Here is a 23721-nt window from a genome sequence, read left to right on the forward strand (position 1 = left end):
TTATAGGTTGCTAGTTCTTCTACATCAAAAAGAAATTGGAGCACCTATTCTTTCATCCACTAGGTGAAGTGCAATAGGTTGCAATCAAAAAAAGCTAAGAACCTGGTATTTGTGCATAACAATTTGCGCCTTCTTTCGCACAAGAGTCAAGAATACAAAGAAGGGGAGACAACGAAGTGGGATGTAGATGCAGAGATTGTGGACTTGGATGCTTCCACTGTTGCGCTTACAATTGATGATTTTGATGACTTTGATGCCAATACCATTGTTGATTCTGCTGCTGATCCCATTGGCCTTGGTGCAAGTAATAGCGTAGGCGGAGAAGGAGGAGATGAAGAAGAAGATGAATATGAAAAAGATGAAGATGAAGAATGAAGAACTTAGAACTAGAAATTCAAAATTTTAATAGATTTGCATTCTATTAGATACTGTTAAACATTGAACGTGAAACAATGACACTTGAACTTGATATTTTAAATGTTTTGAATCTTTCATCTTTGATGTTGAAGTTGATTGAACTATGTTACTATATGATGGTATGCTCACCATGATACATTGATATGTTATTGTTTATGCTGTTTTAAAGTTTTAAATGTGTTTATGGTACTATGCTACATTCTAATTTTAACTCATGCTTCATATATATATATATATATATATATATATATATATATAATAATTTTTACATGTTTTTGTACTAACGAACCCAAACCCCTTTCCAAAATTTCGTCGAACCAGCGAACCGGTTCTCGAACCCGAACCCGGAACCGAACCACGAACCGGCAACTTAGCTTAAAAGGCTTCATGCTCACACTTCTCAACTTTTAAATATGATAACTCATTTATAATTCAATGGTTAGAGTCTTCTTGTGCACACCTTTTACTAAAGAGCCTTCTTCAACGCACCATTCAATTAGAACACTAAACTTATAAAGTTATTTGATTAAATCAAACTTAATCAATAACCTTTGTTACGCTCTTATTGTCAAAGCTCTATAAACAAACTAAGATAGTCTAATCCAAGGCGTCAACATTATGCACTACTATAAATAGTAACTTGCTCTCTTGACTTACTATAAATAGTAAGTCGCACCAACAAAAGCCCTCAAATCCCAAATGTCAACTCACAAGGGTCACGATGATTGACATACCCATGCTCCTGAGCCATACTAAATTGGGGACATTACATAGTAGGTATTATACTCATCAATTTCCTATCACAGTCAAAATTCTCTCCCAACTCATATGGCTTAAGATTTAATGATACCAACTCACCTATTGTTGGTTTTTCCACCTGCAATGTACACCACTCGTAAAATCTCGACTTGAAACAGTACTCGTGCTCCAGGCATTGCTATAAGTATTGTGTGGACTTTTATGATCTATCTAGAAACTTCCATAAGGATTATCTCATGACTACGACACCTTGGAAGCAGAAATGGTGCTTTAGAAAAGCAAAAGATTCTGATATATATAGATTTGGGGAAAGCAAAAGATTCTGATATATATGTTATCACAAAATTGAATCCTCGGACTTATCAAACCTCCCTGTGGAAAGCACACCCAATTCTACTGAGCAATTTGTGCACCATATATGAAGTTAAGAATCAAAGACATTATAAACATCAAAAAAACTTGGTACAAAAAACAAAAACAAAAGGTAGAGTAACCAGAAGAAAACAACTTTAATACGAGTCATCAAAAACTTAACCCTAAGAAAAATTGAGATAACAATCACTCACAAAAACAAACAGCAAAAAGGGAAAACACAAGTTTGATACAGCCATCAAAAAATATCTTATTCTCGTAGAAAACTGTGTAATCCAATCTGTTTTTGGATACAAATAGAAATCCACAAATGAAGAAAACATCACTAACATTTGCTCAAAGTATAAAACTATTGATAGTCAAATAGTGTGATCATGTCAAAACTGAAATGCAAATCACATACCTACCATGCAGGAGTATAGGTGGGAAATGACCACAACAAACTCGTGAACTCCCAATTGCTCAAAATGAAAAATATTCTGCCATCATATCGCAGGCCTTTAATAATATATCAGAAATAATGAATTGTCTACAGAATAAGTTGACTAAATAGGGAACCTAATCTTCCATCAAAATTACAAGATATTCCACCTATCTGAAACCCAAGCATTCAGGCATCCAACATCTTCTTTCTTCTGTTACTGCACTACCCATCATGTTTTCATAAACAGCGCCAGCATCAATATAGCATTTACGAAGTCAGTGATCTGCACAATCCAATTTGCAATTGATAATGGTATTAACTAGCCTGAAAAACACTGTTGCAATCTACAATTGATAAAGGTGTGCATAGGACAATACAAATTCCATACACGGACAAAGAATTGATAGTAAATAAGTGGTGTGTAATACAAGTTTGAGCTTTGCGAGACATCCATTTATCATACCAATTGTGCTAAGATAACTAATTGCAAAAGTAATTTCAACAGAAATATTTCTGCACAGAAATAAAATGCGGTGGACTAAAAATTTAATAATTACCTTTTTTTCAGTTTCCACACTTGTATAAACATCAAATACATGATACTCTAAAAGTTAGCAGCCTTAAAATAAATGAATAGAAGCATGTATTCTCACATTAAAAACAATATAACCAACAGAATTTGCAAATTATCAAATTTTTAAAATTCCTGACTTCCAAAATATGTATAAATATAAGAATTCACTTAACCTTCAATATGTTGAGATTGGAAGCGAGAAGTTTCAGAGGGAACATTACCGTATGTGTGTTGTTTATGACAATGCCTCCAAGTTTAACTCCCATCACTCTTGATTCAATCAGGTCCCCCGAAGATTGTAAATTTGTCATCTCTTCTCAACCTGATCTAACCTATGAGAAAAATTTAAGAGCAGCCCTTCCTTGTTAGATCCTTCGTAAAAAATGCACCGCATGGAATTAACCTACAGAGTAGCTCCCATCATTGATTTCTCTTAAATGATTGAATTGGATATCTGTGTTTAGCGAACCCGCTGTTCATGCAGTCTGATCTGAGCCACAAGTTCTTCACTCAGAAAGCCCATTTCTAAAAGGTTCCGGAAAAGTTCCTTTACCTCCCCTCTTCTTCCCACTCTGCTAAATCCCTCTCGTAATATGTTGTAAGTCGAAACATCAGGGTTCCGCCCTGCATCTACCATCCCATAGAAAAGCATAGTAGCTTCATCTAACTTCCCTTCATTGCACAAAGTAGAAAAAAAATTGTTATAAATAGTAATTTCTGGCTTAAAGCCATTTTGTGTCATTTCCCTAAATAATTTCAAAAACTCATCCATTTTGCTAGTTTTACAAAATCCATCAAACAAAATTTCATATGTTTTATCATCTGGTTCACATTGCTTTGCCAACATCTCCTCTACCATTTTCTGAGCCTCCACATGCATATTTTGAACGAAATAGGCACCCATCAGGCTATTATATAGCACAGCAGTTGGAGCACATCCCTTCTCCTCCATTGTCCTAAAGCAGGCAATCATTCCCAAACTCAGGATTGGAACTTTGTTTACAATTATAAAATATATCTTAACAACTCTTCTGCTTTAATACAAGATGAAATATAATTCAAGTACAGTATACTTGAAAAAAAAATAGACGACAGAATCTATTAACATTTTAAAATTTATATATGCTATAGATTCATGTGAAGATAAACTTTTGCTCAAGTTTTCAGAATATTTATGCAGCCATGCAGTGGTGAATTTAATTTCAATTATACGAGGGGAAAAAAGAATAGAAAAATTGTAAATACATGTAACTTTGACCAAAAAGGACTTGAAATTTCCATAAAAGCTTCTTTCCTAACATTTTCAAAAAAAACAATCAATTTTTTTCTGAAAACCTCATTTTGTGTGAAGAAATTATAATTTTAGATTACTAGACAAATCTAACTCTAAAGAACGCAGAAAAGGATCAAAATACAGTTCCTGGCAAATTACCGACTTGATGTCCAATTTCTGAGAATGTTGAGGCAAAAAATGAAGAAGATCCTCTATTCAAATGTCAAAGTTGTCTTCATTAAAGGCAGATGTGAAGGTCGGGAATGCTTGGGTTTGTAAGCAGACTATGGCATCCTCTCCTTGTCAACATCTGGTGGTGGGTTGGGGATTGAACTATTTGAATCAGTTGGAGGTAGACACTAAAATCATGTGTCTAGAATCACTCAATCAGAGCTCTGCACAGAATGCAAATTCATTTCAATATGTTGTCTTTGCCTCTTGTTGGTTAACAAGACATTTGACCATCAATTGCATGCTCCTTTGCAATGGTTGATGCCTCCACCTTGTCGTTATTTCCATAATTGTAATAATTATCATAAGTGTGTATGTATGAATACATGCATACATTCATACACGTCTCTGTCTTTGTCAGCTCCATGTTTCCTTGAGGAATCTACCCTTACAAGACTATTTGCAATTAGCTGTTGTTTTTTCAGTTTTGATCATTTTAGGTTCACCCCAGAGTTATATTTTTTATTCTTTAGTATTTTTTACTCAATTACAATCACTTTTTTAAAAGATTTGGCCTCTTCAGCCTGATACTACTCTGATTCACCTAGAAAGAATGGAAAACAAATAGATTGAACAAGCATTGAATCTTTCTAATCAAGACAGAGAAAGTTGAACAGCCAAAATAGAGAAAAATGTGTATGTCCCCTTTTCCCCTTTTAGCATGGGATTCAATAATAAATGTTAAATAGTAATGAATTAATATAAAGAGAAAAAAAATTATATAAAAATCTAATTAAGTTTGAAGAATGGTCAAAAGGCATGAAATAAAGAGTTGTAACTCCCTTAAAAACAAAATATAAAATTGAGCTCATTTCCTTTGAGAAGGACATCTATGGATCATCATCCTTGAATTAATCATCAATTAGGAAAGAGCAGAAATTAGTCAATGGCAGGAAACATCACTTGCCATTTGGGGACAGCTAGCCATCCCCGAAACAGTTGGGGCACAATTTTGGGACGACTAGACACCCCACGCGGCAGGGGACATTTCCTACCTTATAAAACAAACAAAAAAGTATAGTTTTTTTTTTTATTTTTTTTTCTTGTATAACTCTGTATAGGAATCAAAATGATGTATTCAAAGTTCAAATGTACGAGTCAAAACAGCTATCTAATTTCAAAATGTATGAGAATCAAATATATTCATTGAAATACGCATTAAAAGTTACAGTTAATTAATATTCTAAGGCATGCCTGTTGAAGATTGTAGCTGTGATGGAGATCTTTATCTCTGACTTTATGAGATAGAAAAATGACCGTTATGACAAGGTCATCTTCAGCTGAAGAAGACTTTTGTAATAATATTTGAGATAGTATTTGATAGAAATGTGTCATGCGAAGAGGTATGCATATAGAAATATTAAGTGTTGAATATCTGCATGTAGAGTTTCCCTTCAATCTATTTATATGATTGCTCAGTGTATTGTAAGGCAACCAAGTGAAAGCTTTGTACACTAACATTTTTATTCAAAAAAATAGATTTTGCTGGTGTGGCCAGGTTTTTTCCTTCAGGTGGAAGGATTTCCCAGGATAAAAGTCCTGTGTCCTTTGTTTCTATTTTGTTCTTATTTATTGCCATTTATCTCACATTTTCTGGATAAAACATTAACCTGGTATCAGAGCCAGGTTAGATAACAGCAATATAGGAGTGTTGAGTTTCCAGGATAATTGTATGTCAAATCCTACCTAGTGTCTTCTCATGCTGTCTTTGGTATCAATCAGCTGCTCCATTATTTTTCCAAAATTCTTGGCTATTGAAAACACCCATCAGCAGAAGAGGTGTGAAGGGCTCTGCAAATAAAATTGTAATTTGGGATTTTTTAATGGGATGGAAGAGTAATACAGTGTTGTAGGCACGGAGAAGGAAAAGGAAAAGAGGGCTCTGATTTTTGGGCATTACTGCCATGACCTGCTCAAAACAATTGAAAGGGGATTCATTCATTGAGGGGATTCGTACCCTATAATACCAACATTCTCAATGCTTCCCTGCCACTGCCATTCCAAAGTTGGATCTGATTTTGCCTACTCGACCACCACAGCCATGCACCCTCCCTCTGCAATTCTCGCTGATGCAAGAACCACACAATTCCATGCTGATTTTAGTGGCCATCTTGAGGAGTGCCTGCTTCGTGTGGGCAATGCATGTGAGCAATTGCCTTCGCAGTGGGATTCGCAGGAGAGATAGTGCCAGAAACACTGAAGAAGATGGTGGAGGACCAATGGCACAGTTGGCTGCACACTTTGTCTCCGGGCTTGCCATTTTCATGTCCCCACTTTTCCTACCCTCAATCTCGATCCTACTGGCATTGGCCACAGTATATTGTCGACTTCTTCATGCAAAGCATTTACAGGTTGCGAGTGCTCTGTTATCTCTTGGCACCTTGTATTGGCTGTCTTGGCACTATCATTTTGGCAGTACACAAGTTTCATCGTTAATGCTTGGTTATTTGAAGATGACGGTTTCTCTTGACAGCGTCAGTTCTCTATTTATGCATTTTTTCTATTTGTCAGATGCTATTATTTCCTTATGTTCACTGTTAAATAATTTCTTTGATGATTTGACATCATGCTTGTTGTTGGTTCTATTGACTTGGCGTTATACATGCATCAGGATTATATGTCTGTCAAAGTTTTCTACATGTTCGGGTCAGCATCAGAGGGCCCACACACGCCCCTACAACCAATCTACGTCACAGATGAATCAGTTCATTAATGTGTTCATTCATAAACCTGCCAGCCCTTTCTAATAGTGGGGGGGCTAGAATAGGGGGGCCAAGTGGAGAATATCGTCAGGCCCATATTACCTATGCGTCAATCATCACACCTCGCCTCAGCTGCTGGATCAACTGCTGGTGCGGTTGAGTGGGAGATATGGTCCCCAGCAACAGATTATTCTATAGAGCTGATTTGGCAACCGGGGGTAGGGCAACTTTGTTGGCTGGGGCACCAGGTGATTGATGGCCTGATGAACCTACAGGGCGGGGGGTGAGGGTGTGTGTAGGGTAAGGGCCCTTTAGGCGATTCCCTATTGCCATTGTGCATAGGGGGTCCCCTGCAATAATATACCCCTACCCCTACCCCCATATTTGAAAGGGTGAAGGGTAAAGTGGAAAGGACCTATATAAATTGTAGGGCCTATAGCCCATAAAATTATAGGGTAGGGGGCCCACCCCCAACCAACTATCCCGAGGCTAGCCAGGGGTCCCCTACCCCCCTCCCACTATTCCCCACCCGCCCGTGCATGCAGAGGCCCTTGGGGCCATAGGGCCCTTTCTTTCAATAGGCCCTATAGGCAGCGATTCTATACGTAACATGCCCAATGCAAGGCCCTATGGCATGTGGAAGGGTTGGGCGACCCAGTGCAGAGGGAATAATTGTTGAATAGTAGGGCCATAGAATAGAATAGTAGGGGCATCTGCATCTATAGTTTTGATAGGTATCATTCCCTATAGAATGGTAGGGCTAGTGAATATGACTGGCCCCTAAACAAATTATTCAACCCATAGGCCCTGGAGCATTAGAGGGAGCTTTAGGACCATCTCTCCATTGATCAAAAGTCTGGCTCCTATGACTGCAAAAGTGACTGACCCATTGGTTCACCAGCAGGGTTCATGCCTACTATTCTATGTGGATGGCAACCTATGGTTGGTGGGCATGTTACATACATAATCTATCGGAAGGATGGCGTTGGGGCCCTTAGAATAGTAGGGCTATGGGCATGAACCCTACATGCAGTTAAGAGATTGGGAAGGAAGGTGGTGACTGGATGGAGAGAGAGATTTGCTTTTCTTGGCTATTGAGAGAGATTTGCCCACACTCCCAAAAGTTGGGTTCAAGAACTGGTTCAAAGGTGCCCGGAGAGAAAGAAGTTAACACACACGGTGCAGAAGGAAGACTAGTCTACCCCTACTATTTTAAGGCAATACGGGATGGCCTGCCTAATTATGTTCCGACTAACGAGACTACCCAGGGGATGGAGCCTAACAAGGATGGCCCACTACCCCTACTATATGGCGAAAGGAAGGTGGTTTAAGCAATGCACTATTGCATTTAGAGTCCCAAACCGAGATACCTAATTCTAGTCCTTGTCCTTTCCTTCCATCCTTCCTTCCACTTGATTTGGGTTTTTGTTTTTCTTTGGCGTCACTAATTAGTCAGTCCGCCAAATATAGGAGTAGGGATTGGAATTGTCAAACATGAACAACCATTGGTACAAGACTTCGATTTCGGGCACAAGTGATAACTCTCTATCAAGTTTTGATGAAAAAGTCCAATCTCATCCACAAAAGAAATTGACTTCTGGCCGGCATCGTTGTGGGAAAGGTCGTACATCATAGAGGAGGAGATTTTAATATAGTCAATGCTTTCAATCAAACGGTTCTTATCACTCACTCTCCTTGTCGGTGTTAATATATTTGTTGTGCATATTCAACAGCTGCCTGTGGAACTTTTCAATTAATGAGTTCGAGGTGGAAAGAAAAATGTTGTATTTCTGACAGAGAGCAGATCTTATATATATGTTTTTTATGCCTTTCTGCATTGTATGCTGAAGGATTGATGTCTTTTGCCATATTTTGTGTGAGTATATTTTCTGAGGAAGTGAAGATAAGATACGAAAATTTGGCACCCAGAAGTTTATGGTGTGAAGAATGTGTAGAAGCTGTTCAATCTGTATATGAGAGCTCACCACTGGTGTGTCACTAGTTGCAAGGCTTCTTCTTCCCTGCTTCATTGGTCACATTTTCTGTCAAATTTGGTGGTTTGCACAAGATCCAGTGAGCCTATTCCTTATTATCTTTGTTCTAATTCGGCTCATGCTTAGTTGATTTGAGGATTAAAGAAGCCTTTTCAAAGGAGTGCCTAATGTTTTAATCATCTTAAAGGAGCATATGCGAATTGTCAGCAGCTTTTCTCTATTAGCCACAGTTTTCATATCTTCATCCTCTCTTCATTGGTTGTGACCCCGTCAGTCAGTCTGTACTATAGCACCAGCTGGCCTAAAGCTGGGAATTTGATGGTTTGTGCAGTAGTTCAAGTTGCAGGATTTGTACTTTGTTTACATGGAGCTCCAAGGATCAACCATAGAGCCCAGAGAATTGGGTCTATGGCTAGTCAGCAACATGCTTTGGTGACCTGTCAATCATTCATGTCTGGTTCAGATTCTGAAAACACTTCTGAATCACTTGCTTTAGCTTTTGACAATATGTCCTTCTCACCAAATGAATATGCAAGTAATCTAGAATCGGTTGGAAATATTTGCAATATTATTCCCCTCTTCATATGAGGAGAGACTGACTTTAGTCTATGTGAAATAGATAAGTGTTCTGTGATTATTTGTGGTTTTTTTTAATAGATCATGATTTTTGTAAATTATATGCTTTTAGCATTGATCTCTATTATAGTTGATTTTCTGAGTTTTTAATATCTCTCTCGGTTCCAAGGTGCAACAAGAAATGAGATGACGATGCTGCTATAATATGAAGATGTTCAGCTTCACAAGGAAGTTACATCACCTTACTTATTATGAAGTATTTGGAAAATATTTGCTTGTTATTAATAGTGATCAAGAGATCAATTTATACAAGAGACTAAACGATGTTTCCTTAAGAAACAATCGTAAAGAATAGAAACATTTTATTCTAGAAATAGAGAACTCTGATATTTACAGAAGATTACAATAGATAACCATTAGATATTAAACAAAGATAATAGAAACTATGTATTTTTGTAATACCCTCCCTTAACGGTTAAACTATCCAGAGCACGAAGCTGTCAAAAAGCGTAGAAAGCAGATTTGTCTGCTCAAGCGGCACCGCAATATTCGCTTTGTGTTGCAAACCACATTGCTTAGAGAGGACAGCTAAGCAATTCCGACATTTAATCTTCAAGTGCCCATACTTGTGGCAATAGTTGCATTGAATGTTCTTTTTCCAGGAGCTTTTTGAATCTGGAGCATAGGATGTCTACTGAGAAGACTGTTGATGGTACTTTGGATAATGCTCCAAAACTTTGCAAATGAGCATAATGCTCCAAAACAAACTGCAAAAAATCATGATTTTTAGGAGAATAGAAAAAACCCAACATAATTTTTGAGGTGAGAAGTAAATCAAAACCCAACATGATTTTTGAGGTGAAAAATCAATCAAAACCCAACATGATTTTTGAGGTGAAAATTCAATCAAAACCCAACATGATTTTTGAGGCGAAAAAATAATCAAAACCCAACATGACTTTTGAGGTGAAAACATAATCAAAACTTGACAACACAAAGCTTCATTTTTTTAGGAAAAACGGTAAAACCCAACAGATAAAAAAATTACAAACGCACAAAGGAATCCCACAGAACTTTGCAAATTACAAAATTAGAAATTTTTAAAGGAAAATTTATGGAAACCCAAAAAACAATTTTTTAAGGAAAAAAATATGAAAACCCATCAAGATTTTTTTTATTTTTTTTTAGAAAAAAATTTATGAAAACCCACCAAAATTTTAAAGTGAGGCAAAACACGAGACTTTGCATGGTAGAGCAGCACATGCAACCCTCAAAAAGTAGAGACCCAAAAAATTTGAAGGGTGACCCAAAAAAGAGCTCGAAAAATCCAGAAAGAAAATGTTGTTGATTTCTGGATCGGTTGGTTTGAAAATCAAGACACAAAAATCGAGGCACCCAAAAAATCTAACTAAAACCCAATCGAGCTCTCATAAAACGCACAAACTCTAGAATCAAAACAAAATTCTAAACTCAAAAATTAGGGTTTTGAACAAAAACAGCCCTGCTGCAAAAAAACCACAAAAAATGGCAAAAATGTGCAGAAAAAACAAACGGTTCGATAGAAATGGGTTGCAAAACCGAACCAGAATTGGGCGGATTCAGATCTCTCAAAAGTCAAAATAGAAACCTAGTTGGATTATAGAGAGAGTTGGAAGAAAATATGCATGTAAATAATTTCAAAAATAAAAGGTAGATAATTTCAACCAAGAAATTATAATTATTTTCGAAAAAATTTAGAGTGTTGGCTCTAATACCATACTACGAAGTAATTGGAAAATATTTGCTTATATTAACAATGGTTAAGAGATAAATTTATACAAGGGACTAAATGATGTTTCCTTAAGAAACAATCATAAAGAATAGAGACATTCTATTCTAGAAATAGAAAACTAAATATTAGAAACATTCTAATATTTACAGAAGATTACAATAGATAACCATTAGATATCAAACAGAGATAATAGAAACTATCCATTATCGTAATGTTACTATGGTCTACAAAGTTGTCATTGTCGAGAAAGAGTCTCTGTTAAGAGAGTATCTCAGTTATTAATGAGTTCTTTGTGAAAGAAGTTCGAGGTGAAATCCCTTGGTCTAGCCTTTGCGCTAAGACATGTTGGAAATGCATTCTTCTTTGGGAGAAGTTTGAAGTGAAAGCCCTTGGACCACCATTTGCATTGAGGCATGGTGGAAATGCATTCTTCTCTGGGAGAAGTTTGAGGTGAAAGCGGTGACAGCCCTTGGACCACCCTCTATGCTAAGGCATGGTGGAAATGCATTTTTCTATGGGAGAAGTTTGAGGTGAAAGCCCTTCGACCACTCTCTGAGAGTAGGCATGGTGGAAGTCATGTGTGGGACTCCATGACTTTAAATTTTATGTGCTTATGGTGAATTATGTTATGCTGAGATAACATATTTTTATGAGAATCTATATGATGGAAAATTATCATTAAACATCTTTGGTTGCAGCTATGTGTACCTGCCTTACCAATGATCTCTCTCTTGCTAAGAGGGAGTGCTGAAGATTGTAGCTGCGATAGAGATCTTTCTCTCTAACTATGAGATAGAAAAATGACCATTATGACAGTTAAGGTCATCTTCAACTAAAGAAGGCTTTAGTAATAATATTTGAGATAATATTTAATAAAAATGTGTCATACGAAGAGGCATGCGTATGGAAATATGAAGTGTTGAATATGTGTGTGTAATATGAAGAGTCTCAATTCAATCTATTTATATGATTGCTTAGTGTCTTGTAGGGCAATCAAGTGAATGCTTTGTACTTGAACATTTTTATTCAATAAAAGAGGTATTTTGCTGGTGTGGTTAAGTTTTTTCCTTCAAGTAGAAGGGTTTTCCCAGGATAAAAGTCTTGCGTGCTTTGTTTCTATTTTGTTCTTATTTCTTGCTGTTTATCTCACATTTTCTGGGCAAAACATTAACGATGCCAAGTTCGACACTCGATACAATGTTTGATAAGTTCCATTCTTGAATTTAGAAATTAAAAAAATGCACCATTTGGTTTCTTTGTATGATTTTACTTTATTTGCCCTAAAAATGTTTCCCAAATGGCACTAACCATAGTGGCTACCATTAAATGATCCACTTCTGCCAGAGGGTGAGAGACTCAGATAGTTCAAGTCTTTAAATATTGATAGCCCAAATGAGGCTAAGTTTCATAGGCAATTGTATTTTGATGTTTAAGGACATTTAATTTTAGATAGATTTTTGAGAATTTAGGATGGTTGTTTAAGTTTTGAGACTACTGTTATAGTGCTTCATTAAAATTTATAATGCTGTTATACTATTGCTCTCGTGATTTGTTTGTATGTATGTACGTATTTTGAAAATAACATGTCAAGAATTTATTTTCTCACTCATACACCTTAAATACAGTTTTGAAAATAAATAATTATTATTTCCAATAGCTTTTATCTCTCTGAAACCAAAAGTGACTTTATAACCTAACCATTTTGGGTCCCATATATGTCTCTTTTTTATTTATGACCAACTTACTGAAACTAATTAATTAAATAGATTATTGAAAAATGACTTTATTTAGATGACAACTTAATTTAATTAATTAGTTATTCCCTAATCACATCCAAACTAGCCTACAGAAATTTTAAAAGGCTAAGGGTCTCCACCAATAAGTTATGCCTGTGAAGGGGACATTACAGCTTCAAATATCCTTATTCAATGACTACAATTCATCCAAATACAACAAGAAGAAGTTCATCCCAAAACTAAAGAATAGGCGTTTTGCATTCTACTATTTTGATTTGGCGTACCTTCCATCAAATTTATCCCAAACTTGCATCCATCCTTGTTTGTTGCAAAATATTGAACAAATTGCACATGACATTTTACACAATTCCAATATTCTACTGAATGACTTGGATATGACATTTCACAATTCCAGTATTTTAGTTTTTACTGAACAAATTAAATGTGACATTTTATCCAGTTCTACTATTTTATTGCATTCATTGAGAATAAAACCTGTGGCTCTGCTTTGGTAGACAAATGCCCTTATCAATTGAGGTCATCCCCATTCAACTAAACATATCCAGATATCATAGTTACAAAATTTTAGAATTTGTCTGCTATAATACCTAAGTTCATAGTCCTGTATTTCATAACTGCTACAAAAATCAAGAAATTTGAATCTGCTGCAATCAAAATATAAGCAAATGGAAATTAAAAAGCTAATATTTGGAGATTCATCAATTATCAAATGCTTACTAGGGATTTCCTCGTCTTCCCTCATTCTAGGTACCAGCCCTGACCTCGGACCTTTTATAGCACATATCGTGTATTTGACACATAAGATTCTTTCCACACTCCATTATTCCCATTTTCTGTGTCAATTTGATACTCCCTTTTGTATTCTCATTCTCCACCTTCAATGCCGATTCCATTTCAGATTTCAAGTTTTCTTGCCATTAAAATTTCAGATATCTTCTACCAGCTCATTTCAGCATCAAATCTGGTTTGAGGTCCTCCTAAAATAAATATCATGCACATGGATGTGTGTTTCTAACATTAACAATCTATGAGTTTTTATGTGTTTCGTATCCTTCTGTGTTTAATTCATGAATATTTCAGTAAGTTCCCCAAACAAAACTTAAACATATGGCTTAGTCCAGTTACTCACCCAAGAGTTCCAGATCACCAACTGTTGAAGTTTGTAGCCGCGATAGAGATCTTTATCTTTGATTTTATGAGATAGAAATATGTTTGGTATGACCGTTAAGGTTATCTTCAGCTGAAAGAGATATTTGTGATTATATTTAAGCTAATATTATGCAAAAAGACATGTGGCATACATCATGCGAAGAGGCATGTGTATGGAAATGTGAAGTGTTGAATATGTGGAAATATGAAGGGTCTTATTTTTGGGACTCAAAAGACCTTCATGTGTAAGATGAAGAATCTTATGCAATCTATTTATATGATTGCTAGGCATATTGTAAATGCATCAAGTGGAAAGCAATGTACTTGAAGATTTTATGGTCAATAAAAGACATTTTTTCTGGTGTGGCTGGGTTTTTCGCTTCCAATGGAAGGATTTTCCCAGAATAAATGTATTGAGTGTTTTGTGTATTGTTTATGCTCTTTTATTGCTGTTTATCTCTATTTCTGGGTTAAAACATTAACACCAACAACAACAACAAAATGCATTACAACTCCAAAGCTCGAATTATGAGGTAAATAAGGATAGTGTTTCAACTTGAGATTCAACAATAGCAAAAATCATATGACATCTCAACAATGATTTTGTACAGCAGCTTGACCATGTCAATAGAAACAAGCCCAACATCTTCACTTTTTCACTTGTCAAGGAAATTGGCAATTCTCCTTCACTAAAATCTCTATAAGGCTCTTCTCATTCTTACAAGACTCCATGCAATCCTAATTAGGTTGCCCACACAACCCATGGCAGGGATACTGTTTTGGAAATTGCAACTCTTGAACAACAACTTCCACAGTTGAGATTCTTTTTACCACCACCTCACTACGCTGCTGCCTTCTCCAAAGGCTACATTGAAAAGGCAAGACAATTGGCCCTACATCAAGTTTATTCGCATCTCTCTGACTACTAGGGTGTGCACTTTGTACCCCAGCCAATTCCAAAATTAACAAATTGATGATGCACTCTATATTTTCCAGCCCTTTCAAGTTTATAGCAGGTCATGATGCTATGGGAGATTCCCTCAACATTCAAACATGGACTCAACACAGCTTCAGTGTTGGCATTTTCTCTTACTGTTGTTTTACCTACCATTAATTATACTCTTAAGCAAGGACACCGATTTACTTTGCTTTCAACAACTGCTAGCACTGAGTTCTATGCAGCAAATACAACCCTCTTCCTATTACACTGCTATCTTCCCAATTGAAATATCTTCCATGTAGATCATCAATTTCAATTTTACAGGGGTTTGGATACCCATGAGTGTCGTCTTTTAGCACCAGCAAAGCTTTTCAATCTTTACAATATTTCAATTCCAAATTTTCCATCTTATTCAATATTTAGACTATGCTTGTCTACGTAAACCATCATTGATCTCTGTTATCAGAATGCACTTCAATCTTCAGCAAATTCCATTTTATCGTTTCTCGTATTTGTAGATACAAGGAAGTTTTGACTCATCCATCAAGATTGGAGACAATTTCCTCTAAGCAGAGATTAAATGTTTAAGATATCCATTACAGCTCAATGGTAAAAATGCTTATCTATCAATCAAATCCCTAAGCAAGTGAATTGGTGCAGCTATTAAACAGGTAGATAGAAATGAAATAAAAGCAGGTTGACAACTGGAAGAGATGAGGTTAGTTAAAAATAATTAAAAAGTGGGCAGAAAGCTCAAAACACTAAATACCACTAAGATGTTTAGCCTGTATAGAAACTTCTATTATGTAAATATGCAATGCCCCCAAATTTTACCATAGGTCACAATTCTTAATTGATACAAATTCGTCTTAGTGATACCTTTCACTTTAATTGAGAACTTGCAAACAAATTGGGAATCATTTGCAATCATAATTCATTTAAACAATCTCTTTAATTAGAGATAAGCGTATATTAGAATCTAATCATAAGATTGCTTAGATCAATTTCAGTGGTCTCAATCATAGAAGAGCTAAGATAATGTGACTTGATAGGGGTGCCGTAGAGATCACCTACCCTAGGCCCAAGAGCACGTATACCATCCCTATTGGTGATATGGAAAGAAGCAAGCTAACCAGTAATCAGAGTCTAAATTTGCAGAAAAAATTCCAAAGATCTCTGCAAAAGATAATGACGATAATTTCTGCAAAAAGTTACTGTAAACTTGCATTCCAACATGCTTGTGAATGAAGAAAAATACATTATTGTATAGACATTATGTATGCCAAAATTAAAGATACAGAAAATCATCCAAATCTTCATAGGAGTTACCAAAATAATAGGAATTTATAGCTTGTACTAACCTCCTAACAATTTTCTAACATATGCTAACGTCCTAACAACTAGGAAACTAACATTTGACTTTTTAAAGTTTTATATATAATAAGATTAACAAATAATATTAAATAACTTGATCCCTATACTCTAGCCTATACCCTATGAATCCTCTTCATTCCTCCCAATAATATTTGCATAGTTCTCCAATGCTCGCAAAGGAGTAAACTCTTGAAATAGCTAATAATGGGAGATCTGGTGGGCCTGATGCAGGAGCCCTTGCTTGGCAACAAGGTAGGAAGTGGTGGAACCATCTCAGATCTGACGAGTCTGTGTCAAAAAATATGATTAGAATCGTGTGATAGCTGAATATCAGAAACAACATCTGCAGGACGGCCAACCGGAAGTTTAGTTTCTGGAGTTGACTCATGGTATTGCTTCAGAAGATCAACATTAACAACATTGGGGATGCCCAATTAAGCTGGAAGGTCCAGTTGAAAAGCATTATCAGATACCTTCTAAAGAATGGTTTAAGGCCTATAAAGAAGTGGCTTGACCTTACCATGTGCTTTCTCTTAGAAATGGCATTAGTCCAAGTATAACCAAACTTTAAGCCCAACCTCAAAAATATGAGGGATGCGATGACAATTTATACGTTGTTTTTGTTTTTCTTGAGTCGTTTGAAGACTCTAAATGTCTTCAGATTGAAGTAACTACAAATGTTGAATAGAGACTTGGGCCTTATCTTGCTGCTTCTGAATGTGCATAGTGGTTGCAGATGGCAAGGATAAGGGCAACTCACACAAAGCCAAAGGCTAAAAACCAAGACATCTTAAAAGATGAGTGACCTGTACATCAATGAACTGCTTGGTTGTAGGCATGCACTATGTCGGGCAGCTCAAATCCCACTTAGCGAGAGAATTGTTGTGATAAATCCTCAAACTCTTTATATGTGTTCAATTCACAACTTCAGTTTGGATCATCTGGCTAGGGATGGAAGGCAATGAAAAAGTTAAGGAAAACTCCAAAAAATCGTCCACAAGATTGCCATAAATGAGCCACAAAACATGAGTCACTATAAGAAACGATGTAAGTGGGCAAACCAAAAGATCTCTAAATAGAGTCAAAGAAGTGTTGGGCTAAGTCATCTACAAAACTTGTCTTCCGGCATGGAATGAACTTAATCATCTTGCTATAACAAACAACAATCACAAAAACAGAATCATGGCACCACGGTAAACAGTCAATGGGTAGCCACAAACCAAGTCTATGGAAATGCTGTCTCAGGGACAAGAAGGAATAGGCCAAGGGACACTCAAGCTCATCTTTCTGTCGGATGGCTTGGAGCAGAAACAAACTACACATCGCTTCAAGAAATGTAGAACATTTCATTGTAAATGCGGCCAGTAGAAGAACTGCTGCAAATGATATGGTGGCATGGCAAACAGTCAATGGGAAGGAACTAACCAAGTTCATGGAGGGTTGTGACCCTTAGGCAGTTCCCTTTCTCATTGAAGGGATGATAACTCTCCAACATGCCTCTTCATTTATTTAATTGCTCTTTTTTAATTTAAATCTACACATTTTAAACATCAACGTCTTAACTCATTGGTTAATTCTTATCATCTTTGCCATCTTTGGATCGTTCTTTCATCTTAATGTCTTTTATTACATAATCACTATTCCTGATTAAGCTGATTGCTGTTTGGTCTTTCTGCAGAAAATCATAAAGTCTTATATCCAAGATGATTTTCTCAAAGCATTGGTATTCAAATCATGGCTGGGTTTTCTTTTGCAACTAGAGTTCCAGATATGAGAAAATAGACATTTAAAAATACAAGTGTATCATTGATGCTATTTTAAATTACAAAAATTGTAAAGCATCATAGCAATGAATCAGAAGCTTATCTCACCGCAAACCTTTCTATATACTAGCAGTATCATAAATCATGTAATAAAGATAGCATTCAGGGAATTACAATGTTAATAACTGTGAAAGTATGTAGCTTTTGAACTCTCCTATACCATGCAGATAAACCTATTGACAACTTCATGTGCCCTTATGGTGAGCATTTTAATTATTTTCCTACAATGTTTGAACAAAGTTGTTAAACCGTTATATTGTAGACAGGTCCTTTTTAATAATATCCAACAGTCAGTTTTACCATAGATATTTGACTGACTTGTCCTATGTAACCTCATAATCCTGCTACATATTGTCAACTTTGCTTCTGTTTTAGCTTTATTTGGCATCTGTGCTAAAAAAATGTGCAAGAAAATTTGCATCAATTTGTAACCACAAGTTCTGAGCCTTTTGGGGTAGAAATTATCAAGTTTGTTTGTTTATTAAACATATAGTTATCATATTTTTATTTACACAAATCTTCTATGTGGACATGCATAAGTTTCACATTTTTCAGGGAGAAACATAATAAGTTAAAACAAATCAATATTAGAAAAAGAGAGTAGATGTCAAATTACTGAATGTAGTCGACGATCAACACCATAGCACTCAGATGCCTTGTCCTGAAGACTACTCCAGATTAATATTGGTTTGAAGGGATCTTAAATTGCAAAACAATTTGAAGATGAAAGGCTAAATTAAAGCTATTTACAACTCAAAAAAACAATATAATGGTATTAACTATTCACATACTCAAAAGGATTTGACAAATCAACATGAAGAGATTAATAAATAGGCCTTCAATCATTTTCAAATATCGGTAACTTAAGACCTTCTAATTTCTTTAAAATATGTAACTAATACAAGAAGTATTTTCATTTTGTCATGATGCAAGAGGGACAAAAGCACATAGCCGACAAAAATATGGCAATTGCTAAAAGGAGTACTATTAATCCTACAAGGAGAGAATTACACGTTTCCCGATCTAATATTATTTCAGCGTATAAACAATATAAAATAAGAACTAAAAAGGAATAAAGTGAAAAAAGAAAAAAGAAAGCAACCACAAAAGATAGTGACCTTGAAATATACTTTGAAAGCCTTTGCAAGGTTAAAACTCCAGCCTCTAAACCACCAAAATGAATTTAGTATCAACAATTAAAAGTTAAAATAGTAAAATACAATATCAAGCTTCAAATTTAAATTTTAAAAAAAGAATAAACTTTGAACCTAAAAAAAATTCTAGTACATAAACCTATATAAAATAGGACATCCATTTTTCATCCCAACCCCTACATATTGGCTAAGCATGGCCAAGAAATTAAGAATGCCTTTTCAAAACCATGAACCAGAAACTAGTCAAGCTAGTCCATATTCAACCCATGCACACCACCTCCAAGTATAAATCCACAATATAGAATGCAACATCTGGTTGACTTATTTGACTTCCAAAACCAAGAGCAGTTAAAGTAACTCTCAAGCAATCCATGTCGGTGTAATAGTTACCTCTTGCAAATAATGAGAAGTTGATCAAAGATGCTATTCATAGCCCACCTAATAAGTCCCCTACTCAGTGACTTCTTACAACCGTCATTAGACTAATGACATTGGACAGATTAGCAAATCATTGGAACTGTTGCACCACTTGTGAAGCATAGAACATGGAAAACCATAGGAATCTGGCAGATCCCATGCAAAATGATAAAAGAGCATAATACAACTCTAGCAAATTGATAAACAACAGACTGACCTGATGAGCTTTTCAGCCTCCCGCAAGTTTCCCTGCCTGATGTACCCATTCATCAATATCACAAACGATGCCACATCTGGAATCAATTTTTTTTCCCCAAACCTCTCCAAAAATCCTAGTGCCTTCGCCATCTGTCCTTCCTTGCAGTACCCATCCATCACAGCATTATACGACATCAAAGTTTGTTCTACTTTCTCTGGTATAAACTCGAAAACATCTAACGCCTCCTGAACTCTTCCAGCAGCAAAATAACCCTTAATCAAATTACAGAAAACTGGTTCGCTGAAAATTGAACCCCTCTGCTTCATTTCTATATACACCTCTGTGCCCTGGTCCATAGCACCGCCATTAACAAATCCTTCAATTGCAACTGCAAAGGTCATTGGGTCAATCCCATCACAATTTTCTAACATCTCCTTGAAAATCCTCATTGCATCCTCATATTTCTCAAGACTAAAATGTGCCTTCATCAGATGGTTAAAGGTCACGGTACTTGGTATAAACTTAGCATCATAGATCATCTTAAGCAACGAAAAGGATTTGTCGATGTCTAGCAATTCACAGTGGCTCGCAAGGACAATGTTATATGTGACCAGATTAGGTATGACATCAGCTAGACACATGAAATCAAAAAGTGCAAAGACTTTAGCATGCTGGCCTATCCGTTGAAGTTGCCCTAGCACACTATTATATGTGAAAATTGTTGGTTTAATTGTAAAGTACTGTGATTGTTTCAAGAGAACCACAGCTTCAACCATCTTGCTAGCACGACAAAGGTTTTGAATGCGGTTGTGGAGGTTAAGTTTATTATGTTTGAGTACATCGATATTGTCGGGCACCTTGGATTCCCGGTTGACCGGCGTCTGCATCGAAGCGCCCACTCCGTGCTTGCGCTTTCTCCTTTGCCGCTCTGCGGTGGCTTCCAGAGCCAACTATGAGAAGATACATTAGAAATTTCAGATTTTCCCCAGAATATATTTATTCTATTTGTACATGACACCACAAGAAACTAAAAATTCTCTTATCATTCCACAGTCAGAACATTTCAGTTTGATTTTGTATAGCTATTATTCCAAACCTTTTTATGACAAAAATTGGACAGATGTTCCAGAATTTTAACTGTTGTTCCAGGTTTAAATATGTTCCCAGAAAACTAAATGGGATTAAAAAGCTTTTAACAAATATTTTCTCAGGTTTAACACCGTATATTTCACGAAACACTTACTTCATATTAATTTCAGGTTGATGAAATCATTCCAGCATTATTATAGTTGAAGAATGGTGTTCCCAAAAGATTAAGAGAACAGACCAATAAAGAAATCCGATATTCAATATTTCTTTGTATCATTTTTTTCTACATCAGCTGAGCTGAATGTATGTTCTCATTTACCTGTGTCTCTATGACCTGGCGCATGCCCAACCTAAATGTCGATGAAGGATCTGAAACAGTTGGCGAAGAGGCGGCATAGCTACCGAAGATCCTGGTGAGCTTTTTTAATATACCCATGGCCACAGCAGCTGCTCCTCAGCTGTAACAGTTCATTCTACTGTAAATAAAACTCACAAAATTATTCATTTCCGTACGTTCAACATAAAATCGATCTGCAGAGCTTATTCCCCTGTAAATAACCCGTCCTCTCAAAATTTAAAACCTTGCCCAAGGATAGGGTTTCATGAACGGGGTGCACTTCCTTTACATTGCTTTTTCTAACTTTTTAAAAAATTGACTTAGTCCTCTCCTTCGTATGGAAGTGCATTTTCGTAGCTATATAGACATTGCCATGACATCCTCCTAGATTGCATTTTCGTAGCTATATAGACATTGCCATGACATCCTCCTAGATTTTATTAGATAATTTTCTTCATAGGTTTTTTTTTTTTTTTCAATATTTTTTAATTTAAAATAAACTACTATTTGTACTAAATAGAGGTGTACTGCTTATGTTGGTAATAAATTATACTAGCAATTGCATCTTGGTGTGCAATGGGTACACGAAAGATATGTAGAAGGAGAACATAAAAATAGAATTATTTTTCAATATTTTGGGGAAAATTTCTTTAAAATGATTAAATGAAAAGTTAGTTTCCAAATAGTATATCCCTCTGTACCCTAAAGTTTGTCCCAAAGAAAATGATCATGGTAGTATCTTAAATTATTGATCATTTCTTGCTTATAGAAGATTATCCACATTCTATCAAATAGTCTACATGCCTAATTTTGGAAACTTAGAGGCTCTCTTCTAAAAATAAAAGATGGTTCAAGATATATAACTCTTGTTGTTGGGCTTGCTCAATTTAAAGGCCCCTATATTTAGAAAGGGTCCACTTTTTCGTAGTTTTTGGGTTTTTCGCCCATATGACTTCTATTAATGGTGGCCACTACATGACTTCTTCTATGTCAAAGTAAACAATGTGCATCTTATTTGCATAATTTGAGGTGAAACAATCTAGAATGCCCTGATTTGTCATGAATTGTGAAAATCTTATGTAAGGGTAGAGCTGGAAAAGTGTTTGGGAGGCTCTCGTTCTAGTCTCTATACAAAGCCCCTTCAATAATGTCCTTCATGCACTTTCAAATTTCTTGGGCCTCTGAAGTTATCATGACATTGATCGTCATTCTTGCTATAAGAGACATCCTCTGCCACAACCAATTCTAAATAACTTTTTCCAAATCCTAGGCTTCTCTCTCGTGCTTCGACCCACGCTTTCAACAACTTTATTACTTGTATTCCTATCTTCTTTGCTTCGCTTGCAATATCCCGAGGAACAAAAGTTTGAAGTTCTAAAGCTTCACATTAAATACGAGCTTCTTCAATTCTCATGAAATTAGGACTCAACACATACAAGTACTCGTCATGTTAAAAATTATGGTTTGTAATGGACAAAAGAATATTGATGTTATTAGAGAAAATAGAGCATTTTTTGAATATGTATTTTTATTAAACAATTGCTTTCATTTTAGGAAAGAATATTTCACTACACTTTTCAAGATCAAATTGGACTAAGGAATGGGATTCAAGTAAGACGAATGCAACTGATTTGATCATTATGGGCTTGAATATTTATTTGATTGGACAATTAGACCAAGGCTCCCAACAAATATCCATTAGATATGCAGAAGAACTCAAAATTAAAGTTTATGATTTTTCTATCTTTAAGGTTATTTAAATTCCTAAACTAACTTCCTCACATAGCAAGTGCCCAATTGAAACCATAAATCAACTATTAACATTTGAAACCTAGTCAAGTTGATTATTACTTTTTTAATAAAAGATAAAAATAACTATTTCGATTTGATATCAGTGTAACTCAAGTGGTATTTTTGGTAAGAAGAATGTCTTTATCTATTGAAGGAAAAGACAACAAAATTTCAATACAAAGGTAAATTACTATAAGTAATTATCATAATTTCTATAAATTTTATAACATAAAATCAATTGTGGAATGGTTTTTGAAGGAGGTTATATTTCAGTAATAAAGAAACAAAGAAAACAAAATTGTGATTTTTACACATTGGAAAAATATTTGACCGTCATTGAATAAAAACATGTAATAATGATGAGCTACCATAGGTAGGGGGACATTATTGTAGACGGAAGGAGAATGAATGATCAAATTACAAAGAATGATGTGGGTAGACGCATGAGAGGAGAGATGATGGAGTGTTTGACATTTTATCAAATGTGATAATAGAAAAGGAATTTGAATAGGGGAATTGCCAATGCTTCCAATTTCCAACTTCGGCAGTTAGGATCCCAAAACAAACATTTTCATGTTATTGAATTACAGGTGCCCAC

The 23721-nt window shown here is 35.7% G+C and overlaps 1 protein-coding gene across 2 annotated transcripts; it reads right to left on the reverse strand.

Annotated features, from left to right (window-relative positions):
- Nucleotides 1-1879: 1879 nt before the first annotated feature.
- LOC149565762 (pentatricopeptide repeat-containing protein At3g49240, mitochondrial-like) lies at nucleotides 1880-21665 on the reverse strand. 2 transcript variants are annotated; one of them, XM_089819253.1, is made up of 5 exons: nucleotides 21315-21665; nucleotides 19925-20856; nucleotides 3403-3502; nucleotides 2768-3218; nucleotides 1880-2255 (listed from the first exon to the last, which is right to left on the reverse strand). In XM_089819253.1, the coding sequence occupies exons 1-4, from the start codon at nucleotides 21429-21431 to the stop codon at nucleotides 3210-3212; spliced, it is 1158 nt and encodes a 385-aa protein (XP_089675379.1). In that variant the 5' UTR covers nucleotides 21432-21665; the 3' UTR covers nucleotides 1880-2255; nucleotides 2768-3209. The 2 variants fall into 2 exon arrangements, with proteins under 2 accessions (XP_089675379.1, XP_089675378.1); XM_089819252.1 differs by having other exon boundaries at nucleotides 2768-3502.
- Nucleotides 21666-23721: the final 2056 nt, after the last annotated feature.

Source organism: Cupressus sempervirens, chromosome 3, assembly GCF_028749045.1.
Source record: "Cupressus sempervirens isolate cs-2001-9-10 chromosome 3, ASM2874904v1, whole genome shotgun sequence".
In the NCBI taxonomy this organism is placed as follows: domain Eukaryota; kingdom Viridiplantae; phylum Streptophyta; class Pinopsida; order Cupressales; family Cupressaceae; genus Cupressus; species Cupressus sempervirens.